General features: G+C 50.0%; 1 protein-coding gene across 4 annotated transcripts in view; it reads left to right on the top strand.

Moving 5' to 3' along the window:
• The window catches only part of VPS13B (vacuolar protein sorting 13 homolog B), a 3,181,000-nt gene that overhangs the window by 3,150,426 nt on the left and 14,103 nt on the right, over positions 1-16,471 (top strand). For all 4 annotated transcript variants that reach the window (XM_078686964.1, XM_078686965.1, XM_078686963.1 and 1 more), the window contains exon 61: positions 5,727-5,976. In XM_078686964.1, the coding sequence (XP_078543090.1) occupies positions 5,727-5,976 (250 nt within the window). The remainder of the gene's footprint in view (positions 1-5,726; positions 5,977-16,471) is intronic.

Raw genomic sequence — 16,471 nt, 5'->3', positions numbered from 1 at the left:
GTTATTCCTGTCCCATGTGTAAGCTCCTGTTTAGGGGCGTAACACAGGCCCCCGCAGCCCCTGCGGTGTGGGGAGGGCCCTTGCTCCAAAAGGCCCCCTCGGCTCTGCACCCTGGCCGGAGAGCTCCTGATTGAGCCCGGAGGGGGCCCCTCTAAGTACCGTGCAGGGAGACCCCCTCGCTTTTCGTTACGCCAGTGCCACTGTTTATTCCCGGGACGGTAATTACGAGTTTGGTTTTATTCAATGTATCTGATCATTTTCAGATGCGTTTAATAACCCTACATTCTTTAAATCTCAGCAGGTCAAACCTGCCAAAAATTAACAGGGGAAATGTGTACTGAATGTACCCTACCATGTTTAGTTTGGTGTGTTAAACACCAAAATCTGCATGTTATTTTGAATTACCCAATAAGTGCTATTTATGGCACCAGATAAATAACGAACCCCAAAGTGTCATTATCTACTAAGTGCAAAAAATAGCACGTTTACTGAGTTGGGATCTTTTGATTCCAACTACTCCACAAAATGCGCTTTGGATATTTTTTAACAAGTTATGTCAAAACCCTTGATATTTGTACATGGGCTAAAGTAAGGATAGGTGTAACACTATCAGATTTCTTCACAATTGAACGGGACACAAGGCAGTGATGTCCGCTCGCCGCTGCTCTTTGCCTTGTTGATAGAGCCGCTGTCGAAGGGGATAAGGATAGAAGCGCTTTTTTAAGGAGTTTTTAATGGGCTGGACAGATGGAAGACAGCATGTCGTTTTATGCAGACAGTTCTCTGGTGTTCATGCAGACTGATAGAAATTTTGAAGCTTCTGGGGGTGGGGTGGGCTGGGCATTGGGGTTTGTCTGTTGCTCCAGGTACATTTGCATTGGTGCCGAAGGATAATACATTAGTGTGGTAGTCTGGCTAATCGAGGTCACTGTGCAGACCGAAAGCTTTAAATACGTGGGCATCCACGTATCCCTCTCCACGCAGGAAAGTTAGGAATTAATCATAAACATTCGTTGAGTCAAATCCAATGAAGATCTATGCACAGGGTCGGAAGAGGCCTCATTGGGTTCGAAGTCGTCGGTCACGGCGCCAGTGGGGCCTCATGGAACCGATCCTTGATCTGGTTCGACACCGGTCATGCCATCGCGCCCTTCCCCGGCATCGGATCCGAAGTTGGTACCTACGACGCCTCTGATGCCCATTGGTGGCGCAAGCCCCATCTTCATCCCCGGCGACACAGAGCCGGTACAACGTCGCTCGACACCAATTCCGATGTTGACAGAACCCAGAGACTCTATGTTCTCACCTGAACACTTTGAAGGTGTGCTAGGCTCAGGAGAGGATTGGGAGGGGTCTGGGGACCCTCTTGAAACCCAGGATATGTCTGAGGAAAATTTGGACTGGTAGGGGGAACTTGGGGAGGCCAGTTGGCTGGATACTTCCCAGATACTGGCATGCTCTCTCTGCCAACAGTGGTTACGGAGGAGGTGGCATCCTATGCCATGGTGGTTAAGAGGGCAGCCGAGGTCCTTGGACTGGAGCTGCCCTATGTTCAGGTCAGGATTAATCTCCTAACCGAGGTGCTTCAACCTGGGGCTTCCACCTCAGAACCCCTTTTGCCCTTTAATGAGGCACTTACAATGTCTTTCTCGGTACATGGTCCAAACCTAGCACAGGGGTTCCTGTGAATTGGATGAATGCACACCGCCATGGCCCAGCTCCGGACAACCCAACGTTCCTCTGCCAACCCCCACCCCAGAAAGGTTGGTGGTGCAGGCCTCTACACCCCAAGGTGCATACCCTTCCGCCCCTCCAGACAGGGAATCCAAGAGCCTGGATTAATTCGGGAAAAAGTTGATTTCTTCCTCCAGCCTGGCATTGCGATGGGTGAATATGGCATGCTTATTTGGCCGTTTCTCCCAGTCCCTTTGGGAGACGTTTGCACAAGTGCTGCCACAAGTACCGGAGGAGGCCCTGGCTGTGCTCACCCAAGCTGTCATAGATGGAAGGGATGCAGCAAAATTCACCAAACTGTGTGGCGTAGATACGACCAATTCGCTGGGCAGATCGATTTCAACTACGGTGGCCTTGAGGCGCTACACCTGGCTTCAAACAACTGGCTTCTCGGACGATGTCAAAGCCAATCTGATGGACATGCCCTTTAATGGAACTCTTCTTTTCGAGGAAAAAGCAGATTCGCCCATGGTCAGGTTCAAGGACTCTCAAGCTACGGTCAGATCCTTGGGCTTCTCCTCCACCCCCCATGGCCAGTATTCCTTTTGCCCCTTTCATGGCAACGGAAAGGGTTTCCAGCTGTGTCAGTCCTATCCCAGCCACCGTCCAGCAGAGACTGCCCAAGCTGTGCGAGGACATGAACATGCTGCATTCCGATCATCGAATGGAGGCCAGAAGTCGCTGACCACACTGCCTCTAGCAGCCTCAGCCTCCAAGTACTCCTAGGCTGATTCTGTAGGGCCACACTACTCCAGTTGGTGGGAGAATTAGTCATCATCTTCCCTACTGGAGATCCATAACATCGGACAAGTGGGTCTTGCAGATCGTCCAGGAGGACTATTCTCTTCTTTTCTTTCTTTTCCTCCTACTATTCTGCTAAATCAGGAGTGGCTGACGGAGGATCATTTAAAGTTGCTCCAAGAGGAAGTTACAGCTCTCTTGGGCAAGGGGGCTATAGAAATTGTCCCAGTTTCAGAAGTAGGCTGTGGTTGTTAATCCTGCTACTTTCTGATTCCAAAGAAGAACAAGGGGCTGCGGCCCATTTTTGATCTTCGGACCGTCAATCTTTTCCTCAAGATGGAGAAATTCAAAATGCTCACTCTGGCTCACTTCTTTTCTGCCCTAGATCAAGAAGAATGGATAGTAGCGCTGGACCTGCCGGATGCGTATTTTCACATTCCCATCCTGCCAGCCCACAGGCATTACCTGCGGTTCAAGGTAGGCCGCAGTCACTTTACCTTGTTCCCCTTCGGCCATACCAATGCCCCTCGGTGTTCACCAAGGTGATGGCGTGGTCGCAGCTCATCTGTGCAGGGTAGGGGTGTCAGTCTTCCCCTACCTGGCTGTTGAAGGTGTCCTCACTCCACGCAGTCGTCACCCACCTTCAGACTATGGCATTCGCTAGGGTTCTCTAAAAATGTGCCGAAGTCACACCTGACACTTCCTCAAATGCTTCCTTTCATTGAAGCTGTTCTGTACTGAGTGCACTTTTGAGCCTATCCTCCTGTGCAGCGAGTCCAGGATATTCAGGCTATGATTCCGATATTTCAGCCTCTGTCCTTGATTTCGGTGAGACTGACTTTGAGGCTGTTGGGCCTCATGGCCTCCTGCGTCCTGTTGGTAAGACATGCCAGGTGGCGAATGCAGGCTCTATAGTGGGACTTGAATGGGCACAGCATCTGGGAAATCTCACCAACATGGTTCAGATCTCGGAAGGAACTGCAAAAGATCTTTAGTGTTGTTAACAAAGCACGGTTGGGTCAACGGCAGACCCCTCTCCCTTCCCCAACCAGATCTCAGTCGTGACAGATGTGTCACTTCTGGGATGAGGCGGCCACCTGGAGGAGATCAGGGAACACTGGTCTCCGGCGGAGACAGGGCTCCACATAAATTTGTTGGAGCTCAGAGTAAATCAGTTGGCTTTGGAAGCATTTCTTCCCTCTGTCAAGGGGAGGTTAGTGCAGGTGTTCACAGACAACACCACTGCCATGTGGTACTACAACAAATGGCGGGGTAGGGTTGTGGACCCTTTGTCGAGAGGCTCTTCGTCACCGGACATGACTGAAACAGCAGAGCATAACACTAATGGTTCAACATCTGGCATGTTCTCTGGATGCCAGGGTGGACAAACTCAGCCGTAGATGCCTAGCTGATTACGAATGGCATCTCCATTCGGAGGTAATGCAAGGTCTCTTTCAGCAGTGGGGAGGACCTTGGTTATATTTGTTAGCTTCCGAAGAGAGCGTGCAGTGTCAGCAGTAATGCGCGTTGAAGTTTCCAAAGCAGCTATCGCTCGTTGCGAGTGGAGCTCAGGTCTGTTGTACGCCTTTCAGCCTATACCACTGCTGCACAAGGTTCTGAAGAAAATCAAGAGCGACCAGGCCCAATCATTCTCGTGGCTCCTAACTAGGCAAGGAGAGTCTGGTATCCAGAGCTTCTGAGAATGAGTATCGATCCTCCGATCAGGCTGGCCCTTCGGGAGGATCTTCTGTCACAGCAGCAGGGGAGGGTTCTCCACCCAAACCTATCAACTCTGGGCCTCCATGCGTGGAGATTAAGCGGTGACAGTTGATAGCTTTTGACTTTCCTCCCGAAGTATGTAACATTATTCTGACGGTCAGGCGGCCCTTCACTAAGACGGTAAACGCCTGCCGTTGGCTGAAATTTTTATTATACTATACAGAAAGGCCTATTGACCCTCTTTCTGCTTCTCTTTTTACAGTCCTTTTGTTCATTCTGACCCTTGCCCAGCAGGGGTCTGCCTTGGGAACTCTCAAGTGTTACCTTTCTGCTCTATCTGCTTTTTTGCGGCTGCCCGACCAGCCCTCCCTCTTCAAATCTCCCATTATGCCTAGATTTCTGAAAGGGCTTGTTCATCTATTTCCACCTACATCCTTTGTTATACCGCAGTGGGACCTTAATTTGGTCCTCACCTATCTGATATGTGCTCCCTTTGAGCCTTTACACAATTTCCCCCTCCGGCTGTTGACCATCAAAACAGCCTTCTTAGTGGCAATTACACCGGCCCGGAGGGTGAGGGAGTGCAACCGTTTTCTTGCTTGCCTCCTTATCTTATGTCTTTTCCTGACAAGGTAGTGCTTCAAACCAGGGCATCCTTCTTACCAAAGGTTGTTCCTCTCACTGGCAAAGTCAACAATATGTAATTTTCTGAATCCACTTTTTCACCTGCCACAATACTTGCCATGACATAGCAAGTATTAAGTTGAAAAATTTAATAAAGAATGCCCAAAAAAGATGTTAGTACTAGGAGTCAAATGTTTGCAATGAATGGCAACAGAGTACTTGCTCGTGTAACTTGTAGAAACACATTCCCTGATCATTTTCAGCAAACTGTTTAGGAAAGTATCTGCGATCTGTGACCATATTTAATTGATTCTGACATTTGGACAAGGTTTGTATTGAGTATCTCTGAAGCTTAAGTGAGTTAGCGAAGTGCAGCAATCCAAAAGCAATGTGACAGCAGGCAAAAAGAACACATGACACTAAATTGGACACTAAATTTACCACTTCAAGCAGAATTGGCCTTTCTCCCCAGTGGCCATAGATCAATATCTTTAGTATCTGTGTAAAGAATGGTGTAGTATTCTTACCCCAATTCTTGGCTGGCATTTGTAGGATGGCACATGAGTCAGTGCCCGCATTGCATGTTGGTGTCCTTTCTTTTAGAATTGTACAATGAGTTCCAAGTTCTTTTGTTGAGAAATGTGATTTGATCCAAATCAACTTGTGTGAGTCAATAAGTAACTTTTTAAAAAGAATTATTAAAAAGTTCAAGAAAGCATGCAATTTAAATACTGTATTTTTAGTCCTTATCATGGCATGCAGGATTTCCCAACATGTGGCACTTTGGGATGGAAAACAAGTACAAGAAAGAATGGCCCAGTAAAATACATTCCCATCAAATATGAATAAGAAGGAGTTCTAATTACTTTGATTCACATACAATAACTATTACATTTCTTTTGTTGTAGGAAAATGCTACATTCCCTTGGAAGGCCTGAAGTTCATATGACGCTGGATGTTGTTATTGTGAGCGGCTCAGGTCAGGAGTATGAAGGGTGCTTGCTGCTGACATCAGAGGTGCTCTTTGTGGTCAGCATCAGTGAAGATACTCAACAGCAGGCTTTCCCGGTCACCGAAATAGACTGTGAAGAGGATTGTACCCAGGGTAACATCCTAAAGGTGCAGCTAAAGCAGCAGCGGGTGCAATCGGATTTGGAGGTAATTTATATTTGTTTTGAGTTAAGGGATACAAATAGGCAGCGTGCAAGCATGTCAATGAGACATTATCCCAAAACAACCGTGTTTACTGTGTGTTGGCACCTATCCATTACATATTTCATTTGTCATAAACTGGATGCCGAGAATTTGATTGCAAAATATAAATGTATACTAGGGGCATCTGTGACAGTGTTTCTTCTTTAAAAAAAACTTTTAATTAATTTTTACAATTGTAGAACAACAAAATACAAAACTGTCAGGTACAGTCCATCTCATAATATTACAGATCAAAGGACTGATGTGATAGTGTAGCAACAGAGTGACTGGACTAAAGAGAAACCCAACTTCCTCCACTGTTGTTCAAAGATTACACCGTAGAAGCATATCAAGCCAGGGCAGCCAAATCTTAGCATATTTCCTAGTGACTCCTCTGTTTTTGTACAAAAACTCTTACAATTTGGTACAATTATCCATTTTGCTTGTCCACTCTGCGACTGTGAGGGGTTCACTTCCACCCCAGTATTGGGCTATGTTGCATTTGGTTACTATGTATCCCAATGCCACAAGGGAGAGAACGCAACGCGGACCACTAAAATCACCAATTAGACCCAAAAGGACGACCTTCAGGCCCAAATCTAGAGGGCTGTCTACTCCCTCCTCCAGTGCACCGTTGATAGAACGCCTATACCACTGGATTCACAGATCACATGGTAGACCATGCTAGGTGACTCCATGCACCTCAAACAAGCTGGACGGACAGCCCTGCCCATGCGCCACAGCCTTGTAGTGTGTCCCAGCAATGTACCTCGCCACAGGGGGGTTGCAACTATCAAGGTTTGGTGGCATTTAATATATCTAAGGGCAGCATGCCAGCAAAGTAATGGGAGTCTGGTATTGGTGGGGGCAGGGCATGTGGCAGAGCTATTGAGTAGAACAAGTTCAAGATCCCATGAACCGATTCCAACTCCAGTGTACAAGCGTAGTCGTGTCTGTCTCTGTGCAGCCAATCATTTATCGGTATCATTTGAGCGGCCCAGTTACACAATTTCACGTCTGCCCATCCCAGACCCGCCTCGTAAGGTGACAGCTGACATTTACTAAATGACACATGGGGTGCTTTTACAAAAAGAAACCCCTGCCTAACCTTAAAAAATGTTACTGGTTATAAATCTTAAAAATTAACAAATGTGGCATGGGCTCAGAAAGAATTTGTCTCAAAATCAGTACTTTATTTACTCAGTAAATAATATCATATTACTTTATCCATATCAAAAGAAAGCAGAACCATTATTCCACATACACTTCAACAAATGTTTGAATTTCAGGACTCCAGAATAACACAAATATTGTCTTGCTAAAAAAATCGTAGGCACTCTTTCATTCACATACATGTAAACCACTTACTCATACTTCTCCACATTCATTCATTTACATCCTTATAAAAAAGCTTCATAACTATACTAAAGGGTCTTAATACTTCAAAAAGTGTCTCTGTAACTCAATCTGTGTATATAATTAGAAATGGAATGTTTAATATTGCACAAAAAATATAATTGTCTTTAAATTGTCATCAATTTAAGAATAATAACAGATGAATCTTTCATTACGTCAGCACATCCTATTTTCTTTCCACAAAATTAGCAATGTATGTCCATCCAGTTCTAATTCGGTTTATTATTTACTGTTGTGTCTTTTTATGTTGTAATCGGTGCACGTTTCGGAATGAAACACCTTCCTCAGGATCAACCCATGCTTAGACCCCACTCAAAATCCATTATATGCTGAAGGTAGGAGTATATTCTCCCAAAGAGTCCTAAAAGTGGACCGGAAGGGCCCAAATCTACAGAACAAATCGAAGGGAAAGAGAAGGATTTATAACCAGTAACATGTTTAAAGGTTAGGCGGGGTTTCTTTTTGTATTAGACATTATTCCCTGCCCCGATAACCAAAGTGTAGCAGGTGATCCCTTACTTTTGAATATTATTTTAATCCAGGGTGTCTTCCCCACCCAAATGTAGGTACTGATGGTGGACTGGAAGTCACTAAAGAAAGATGGCAGAGGGTGGCACTGCAGGACATATTGGAAACAGGAGGGAAATCATCTTGAATAGGGCCGTCCTGTCCCATTATAGAGAATGGTAAGGATGCCCAATCTTGGAGGCATATTAAGGTCTCAGATGCATTGCTGGCTATAAGCTATTGTCATACCTAGATATCTGAAGTGATCGGTCATGATACACAGTCCATGTGACCATAGGATCCTGACATATAGCAACATATCGTCCGCATACAGCGAGACCCCAGGATTCTGGCATCAACGCAAATAGTTCTCTGAGAGGCTCCATCACCAGCGCGAAGGACACGGGCAACGCTGATGCTTTCTGCATCTATGGGGAAGGGTCTTGACAAATTCCCTTTTACCTTAACCTGGGCCATAGGTCTGTATTACAGGGTGGCAACAAGGGGAAGGATGCAGGAACCGAAACCCATTTTGCATAGCACCGCCTTTAGTTATGGCCAGTGCACCGTATCAATCAAATACTCATTCTATGTCTAGTAAGAGGAGAGACGGTCATTCCATTACAACCTTCCCCGACTCCGATCCTCGGGCTGTTGCTCTTGGCGCCCACTTGCACTATACTCATCCCCAACAACCTGGAGCTGGTACCTCATTGGCCAATGCTGATTCAGTGCCGACAGGAGCAACAGGTCCTAGGTCGTTTCCTGAGCCCTATTCTGCTGGACTAGGATTGGGAGAAGATTGGGAGGGGTTGCTGAACCCTTTAGAAGATCAGCCTTATGAAAAGGACATGGACTGATATGAAGAATTGGATGAAGCCAGCAGACTGGATACCTCTCCAGATACTGGCATGCTTTCTCTCCCCACCCTGGCTAAGGAGGAGGGAACATCTTACTCAATGGTGGTGCGTAAGGCGGCTGAGATCCATGACCTCCAGCTACCCTCAGTGGCGGTCAAGACTAACATCTTTACATAGGTGCTGCAGCCTGGAGCTGCTTCTTCGTAACCTTTGCACCCTTTAAATGAAGCTCTCACACACGTCCTTTTGGGAACATGATACAAACCCAGCATAGGGGCTCCTGTGCACAGAGCGATCACCTGCCACCACCACCTTGAACCAAGCACCCTAAACGTCTGCACTTCCCACCCCAGCCCAAGAGTTTGGTAGTCCAAGCCTCTACCTCCCTGCGTTCCCTGCTGCACCCCCAAACAGGGAATCCAAGAGGCTGGATAGTTGGGGCAAGAAATATTTTTCTTTCACCTGCCTTGAGTTGTGGTCAGTGAACACTGCATGCTTACTGGGCCGTTATTCCCACTCTCGGTGGGAAATGGTTGCACTAGTGCTGCCACAGGCCTCAAAGAATGCCCGGGCCAACCTCTCACAAGCTGTAACAGACGGGAGAGATGCGGTAAAGTTTACCATTTAATGTGGCTTAGACACAACCGACTTGCTTGGCAGAGCGATTTCCACGACGGTGGCTATTAGACACCACACCTGGCTGAGAACATCTGGCTTTTCGGGGGATGTCCAGGCTTCGCTCATGAACATGCCCTTTGATGGCACCCATCTCTTTCGAGATAAAGCAGACAAGGCGCTGGAGTGCTTTAAGGAATCACGAGCTGCGGCCAAGTTCTTGGGCTTCCCAGCTGCCTTCAGTCCCAAGTCTGCTTTTTGCTCCTTTTGTGGCTACGGATGGGGCTTTCAATCGTGCCAGCCCTATCCCAGCCACAGAGCCGCACAAGTTCCACATCCCCTGTGTTGACGAGGGCGTGATTTGTTCCAACTCCGTGGATCTTGTAGCCAGAGGTCCAATTAAGCCAGCACCCTCCGGGCAGCTTCTGCCTCCAAATCCTCCTAGTCTTGCCCTTCAAAAACATGGGCATCCAGTTGTTGGCAGTTGCCAAAATCACCTCCACCATTGGCAAAACATGACTTCCGACAGGTGGGTTCTCCAGATTATCCAAAGGGGCTACTCCCTCCCCTTCAAAACCACCCCCTCTCCATGCTTCCATCCTTCAACCGGCTGACAGAGGATCATCTACTTTTGCTCCAGGAGGAAGTCATTGCTCTCTTGACCTAGAGAGCCATAGAGAGTGTTCCGGCGCCAGAAGTACTCTGTTCCCACTTCTTTCTGGTTCAGAAAAAGGACAATTGCCTTAGTCTTATCATAGACCTATGGGCCCTCAACTACTTCCTAAAGAAGGAGAATTTCAAGATGCTCACATTGGCTTAGGTCTTGTCTGCACTGGGCCCAGGAGACTGGATGGTAACGTTGGACTTGCAGGACGCATATTTTCACATCTGTCCACCCTGCCCACAGACGTTGCCTGCGCTACACGGTGGGTCATGAGCAATTTCAGTTCATGGGTCTCACTTTTGGCCTCACTAGCGCCCCTCGGTGTTTACCAAGGTGATGGCGGTGTTCGCAGTTCATCTACGGACACCAGTGGTGCAAGTCTTCCCCTATCTCAACGATTAGCTGTTGAAGGTGGGATCTCCCCAGTCTGTCATCACCCACCTTCAGACTATGGCAGACCTTCTGCATTCGCTGGGGTTCAATATCAACGTGCCAAAGTCACACCTGACTCCCTCTCAGACACTCCCTTTCATTGGAGCTGTTCTGGACACAGTGCAGTATGGTCCTATCCTCCTATCCTCCTGAGTCCAGGATATCCAGGCTATGATACTGATGTTTCAGCCTCTATCTAGGAGAGGAGTTGCCCTAACGGCTAGAGAAGTCGACCTCAAATCTGGGGAACTGGGTTCGAGTCTTGGCAATGACACTGAACATCCTGTGATTCTGGGCAAATCACGTAAGTGCCTAACAAAACAAAAATGAATGTGTCCTCATGTAATGCAACTGGTGCTTTGTAAAGCGCTCTGATACCCGATTCGGGTCTAGTTCGCGCTGTATAAAACTCTGTAAAATAAAAATATATCCTGGATTTCGTTGAGAATGACTCTGAGGCTGCCGCGCCTCATGGTCTCCTGCTAGTGACACATGCCAGATGGCATATGTGAGCTCTGCAGTGTGACTTAAAGTTCCAGGATGCAACATCAGGGGAATCTCTTCAACATGATTTAGGAGGGAACTGCACAAGACCTGCAGTGGTGGCTGATGAACCACATTTGAGCCTGAGGCAGACCCCTGTCCCTTCCCCCACCAGATCTCACAATAGTGACAGATGCATCACTTATGGGAGTGGCAGCTATCTGGGAGAGATGGAGATCAGAGGACTCTGGTCTCCAGAGAAATCCGGACTCTGCACCAACACGCTGCAACTCCGAGCGATCCAATTGGTATTGAAAGCATTACTACCCTCCATCACAGGAAGGCTAGTTCAAGTGCTCACAGACAACACCACCACCATGTGGTACTGTAACAAAAAGGGCAGAGTGGGGTCGTGGTCTCTGAACATGGCTAGAACAATAAGGCATTTCCCTCGTTTGGAGATGCTTTTTGTATCAAGTGGAGCTCAGGCTCCTGTATGCCTTACCGCCCATACCACTGCTGCCCAGAGTTCTCAAGAAGATCAGGAAAGACCTGGCCCAAGTCATCCTTGTGGTTCCGGACTGGGCACAGAGAGTCAGGTATCCAGAGCTTCTGCAAATAAGCAGTGATCCTCCAATCAGGCTGCCCATTCACTGGGATCTTCTGTCCCAGCAGCAGGGGAGGGTCTCTCCACCCAAACCTTTCAACTCTATGCCTTCTTGCATGGAGATGGAGCAGCAGCAGTTGATAACTTTCGGTCTTCCTCCCGGAGTTTGTAATGTTATTCTAGCAGCCATGTTTCCCTTCCCTAAGATGATATACACCTGCCGGTGGCAAACATTTGGAATATATTGTACAGAAAAGTCTATTGACCCTCCCTCTGCTTCCCTCTCCAATGCTTTGCTTTTCATTGTGACCTTTGCCTAGCAGGGCTCTGCTATGGATACCCTGAAAGGGTATGTATCTTCTTTCCTGAGGCTGCCACACCAACCCTCTTTGTTTAAGACACCCATTGCACATAGGTTCCTAAAAGGCCTTCTACATATCTTTTCACCTTCCCCCTTCATTATGCCTCACTGAGACCTTAATTTGGTTCTCGCCTTCCTCATGTGTGCTCCTTTCAAGCCCCTGCACAAAGGCCCCCTCTGGATGCTCACAATAAAATCAACCTTTTTAGTGGCAATCACATCTGCTTGGAGGTTGAGCGAGCTGCATGCTCTATCTTCTAAGCCCCCTTTTTTGTTGATATTCCTTTACAAGTTGCTGTTTCACTCTAGAGCCTCTTTCCTTCCGAAAGTCATAACCCCTTTCTATGTGGGACAATCAATCACCTTGCCCACTTTATACACTCTTCTACATCCCTCTAAGGAAGAGGAGCAACTCCACTGTCTGGACTGAAAAAGAGTGTTGTCGTTCTACCATGACCGCATAAAAGAGTTCTGCCTGGACGAACAACTCTCATGGAGTATGCTGGTGTGAAGAAAGGTAGAGCAGTGAAAAAAAGGGCCATCTCACTGTGGATCTTTCTCTTCATCAAAATATGCTACGCTTTGGCAAATAAGGAGCCTCCTGAAGGCATACAAGCCAATTCCACCAGAGCTAAAGCTGATAAAACTGTGTTAGCACGTGGAGTCCCAGTCCAGGAAATCTGTCAGGCAGCATCGTATGCATCCATGCACATGTTTACCAAGCATTACTCTCTGGACAGTCAGGTCCTCAGGGATGGCCATTTTGCCTGTTTGGTCCTGCAGGACTTTCCAGTCTGAAACATGTCCCCAGCCACTCCTCTGGGGATGGTATCGCTTGGGTATCTATTTAAAGGTAAGAAACCCACAGGTAGATGTCTCTATCAGATGGACAAATTACTTACCTTAGGCAACGCCTTATGTGGTAGAGACAGTATCCAGCTACAGATTCCTTCCCAACCCACCCATCCTCCCGGCACTGCTGACAAGTTTCTAGGGTCAAGGTTATTCCCTTTCAGGGCCCTAGTTTTGAAACAGACCAACGTCAGTACTCATCATGGCTCTGCGTTTCAGGTGTGGAAAGTCGTGAAAAGTAACTGACGTCAGTGTGCTGAGGTGGCACCTTTATAGGTGGTGCGGATGTCAATTCTTGCACGGACAACGCTGCTGTCACGCGGAGCAGACCAACGCCACAAACCGGTGCGCTGGGGTATTGCTCAAAGAATTAATTTTCAGGATCCACTCTGACGGCTGGGAAATTCAAACGTAAGGAATCTACAGCTAGATTCTGTCTCTAACAAATAAGGCGCTACCAAAGGTACAACAGCCCCCAGGGGTTCAGACAGATAAGTCTCCTCTCCCCCTATGTGATTGATAGTAAACTCAATTGGGGAATGGTCAGAGACCACCCTGAGAAATATACAGGAGTCGTGATCTCCCCAGCGTCTGTGGTGAGGATGAAAAAGTAGTCCAGTAAAGATATCAATCTGAAAGAGACACGGTGGTGATAGATTCCTTACCTTAGAATATCCCCAGGCGTCAGTCTGGATCCGGAAATTTTTTGCGTTGCAGTACCCTTGCGCGTCGGTAGGCATCGTCTGCGGCTCCGTGTCCGTCGTCGGCGTCGTGGGCGCCGTAATGACGTCGTCGGAGTACTTAGACGCCGTCTCCACGTGCTGACGTCAGTTCTTCTTTTTTCCGCGCCAGCAGCCCAGATCTGGAAAAAGTGGTACCTTAGTCACTTTTTGACTAACTTTTTTTGATCTTTTGATCATCCTTTTTCGAGTCTTGGACTCCGAACAGTGCCGGTAGGGATGCCTGGTTTTAAGCCCTGTGAGGATTGCGACCGGCTGATGTGGGTCCTGGACCCTCACTGTCGGTATCTCCACTGTCTCGGCGTCGACCACGACGACAAGACCTGTTCCGACTGCCGGGCCCTGATTTCGAAGGCTAGACGGGAGCGGTCCTGTAAGCGACTCGAACTCCGGCAGTCGGCCCCGCGTCATGAGAGGTCCCGGTCCGGACAGAGGTCTAGGGACCGGTCGCGGGAGAGGAGCCATCGGAGCTCCAGGAGTCGACATCACTCCTCAGGGTCGAAGTCGTCAGGTAAGCACAAGAAGTCGAAGAGACGTCATCGCTCTTCCGACTCCCCCCGACGCTCGCGCGACGCGGCTGGGGGTTCAGGTGGCACCGCCCACGCGGCTCCGTCGCAGGCGCCGCGTCTGGCCTCATACCCTCCGGTCCCTGGGCCTAACACGGCGCCGGAGGAGATCGAGCGGTTCCTCATGGCCATGAGGTCCCTCTCTCCTCCGACGGGCTCTGCGGCGCCTTCGGGCCCAGCGGACCTAGCGGGTCGGCGGCTTCGGCCCGACGCCGTCGGGTGCTTCGGCTCCGACGCCGCCGGCGCCTTTGGGCCCTGCGCCGCAGGGACCCCCTGGATCCGCTTCCGGATCCGGGTCGTCGCCGGTGGACTTAACGACCTCCCCGGCGCCGGCCCCTCAGGTGTCACCCCCGGCGCCGTCTTTGGGCGGCGCCGTCCCCGATGCCTCCCTCGACCCGGTTCCGGCGCCGGTGCGGCGCCACTCAGCGCCACTTCAGACGCCGTTCGGAGAGTTCACTTTCCATGAACCGGCCCCATCCTTTGCTAACCCTGAATACCAGGAGATGGGTGATGAGGGGGATTGGGAGGGGTCTGAGGACCCTCCTGCACGTGAATGCCAGTCTCAAGAGGATTGGGCAGGTGAAATTGGGGAGGCCAGTGGTATAGACACTTCACCTGACACTGGCTTTGTCTCACCTCCTACCGTGGCTACGGAGGAGGGGGCAACCTATAGTGTGGTGTTGATGAGGGCGGCCAAGGCCTTGGGCCTTGAGCTCCCTGTCGCGGCCGTGAGGACTAACCTCCTCACTGAGGTCCTTAAGTCATGCTCAGTCGAGCCTCTGCTGCCGTTTAACGAGGCCTTATCCGACGTTCTTTTGGGCACTTGGTCCAGGCCCGCTACGGGTTCGCCCGTAGATAGGAACGTGGCCAGACGCCACCGCCCGGCCCCGGCGACCCATGTTTCCTGTCCACCCACCCCACCCCCGAGAGCCTGGTCACCCAGGCCTCCAATTCCCAGACCGCATTCCCGTCGGCTCCGCCGGACAGGGAATCCAAGAGGTACGAGCAGTACGGTAAAAAGAACTTCTCCTCCCTTAGTCTGGGACTGCGGTCTTCCAACACCGCATGCCTCTTGGGCCGCTACACCCACTCTCTGTGGGATACGGTTGCAGAAGTGCTGCCAGAGTGTCCGTTGGAGGTACGGCCAAACTCGGCCAAGCCCTTGTGGAGGGCCGGGATGCAGCCAGATATTCTATCCGGTGTGGGCTGGATACCACCGACTCACTAGGTAGAGCGATGGCAATGATGGTGGCGGTCAGACGCCACGCCTGGTTGAGTTCCGCCAACTTTTCGGCCGATGTCCAAAACACACTGATGGACATGCCGTTTGATGGCCGTCGCCTGTTTGGCGACAAGGCAGACCATGCGCTTGAGCGCTTTAAGGACTCCAGGGCTACAGCCAAGTGCTTGGGCCTCTCGGCCCCGCGCCAGCAATCGGCTGCCTTTCACTCCTTTCGTGGCCACGGAAGGGGTGTACCCACACGTGCTGCCAGCCACGCTCCGCAGGGTAATACCCAACGCGGTGGCGGCCGTGGAATCCGCCGTGGTGGCGGTCGGGGACAACGGCGAGGTCAGGCCACACCTTCCCCTGCAGCATCTGCCTCAAAACCCTCCTAGTCCGTGCTTTCAGGCCCATGTGACGCCAGTGGGGTGCAGGGTTCACCATCACGTCCTCCACTGGCGCACCATCACATCGGACAGGTGGGTGCTGCAGATCGTCCGAAGGGGCTACTGCCTCCCCTTCGAGGCGACTCCTCCAGCCATGCCACCGCAGAACCACCGTGTATCGGGGGATCATTTGCGACTTCTGCAGGAGGAAGTTACGGCCCGCTTGGCCAAGGAGGCCATCGAGCACGTTCCTGGGCCAGAAGTAGGGTGTGGTTGCTACTCCCACTACTTTCTGGTACCCAAGAAGGGCAAAGGGGGCCTACGCCCTATCTTGGACCTACGGAACGTCAACGGATTCCTCCGGAAGGAGAAGTTCAAAATGCTGACACTGGCTCAGGTCTTAGGTGCCCTGGACCCAGGAGACTGGATGGTAGGGTTGGACTTGCAGGACGCCTATTTCCACATCCCCGTCCTGCCGGCCCACCGACGCTACCTGCGTTTCACGGTTGGCCACAAGCACTTTCAGTATACCGTGCTCCCCTTCGGCCTTACCAGCGCCCCACGGGTGTTCACAAAGGTGATGGCGGTGGTCGCAGCTCATCTGCGCAGGTTAGGGGTTTCAGTCTTCCCCTACCTCGACGACTGGTTTTGAAGGCGGGCTCGCCCCAGACAGTCGTCAGCCACCTCCAGACTACGGCAGATCTCCTGCACCAGCTGTGGTTCTCCATCAATGTGCCGAAGTCACATC

This window comes from Lissotriton helveticus, chromosome 4_1 (genome assembly GCF_964261635.1).
Source record: "Lissotriton helveticus chromosome 4_1, aLisHel1.1, whole genome shotgun sequence".
Taxonomy (NCBI): domain Eukaryota; kingdom Metazoa; phylum Chordata; class Amphibia; order Caudata; family Salamandridae; genus Lissotriton; species Lissotriton helveticus.
This window is presented reverse-complemented; position numbering and strand designations above follow the sequence as displayed.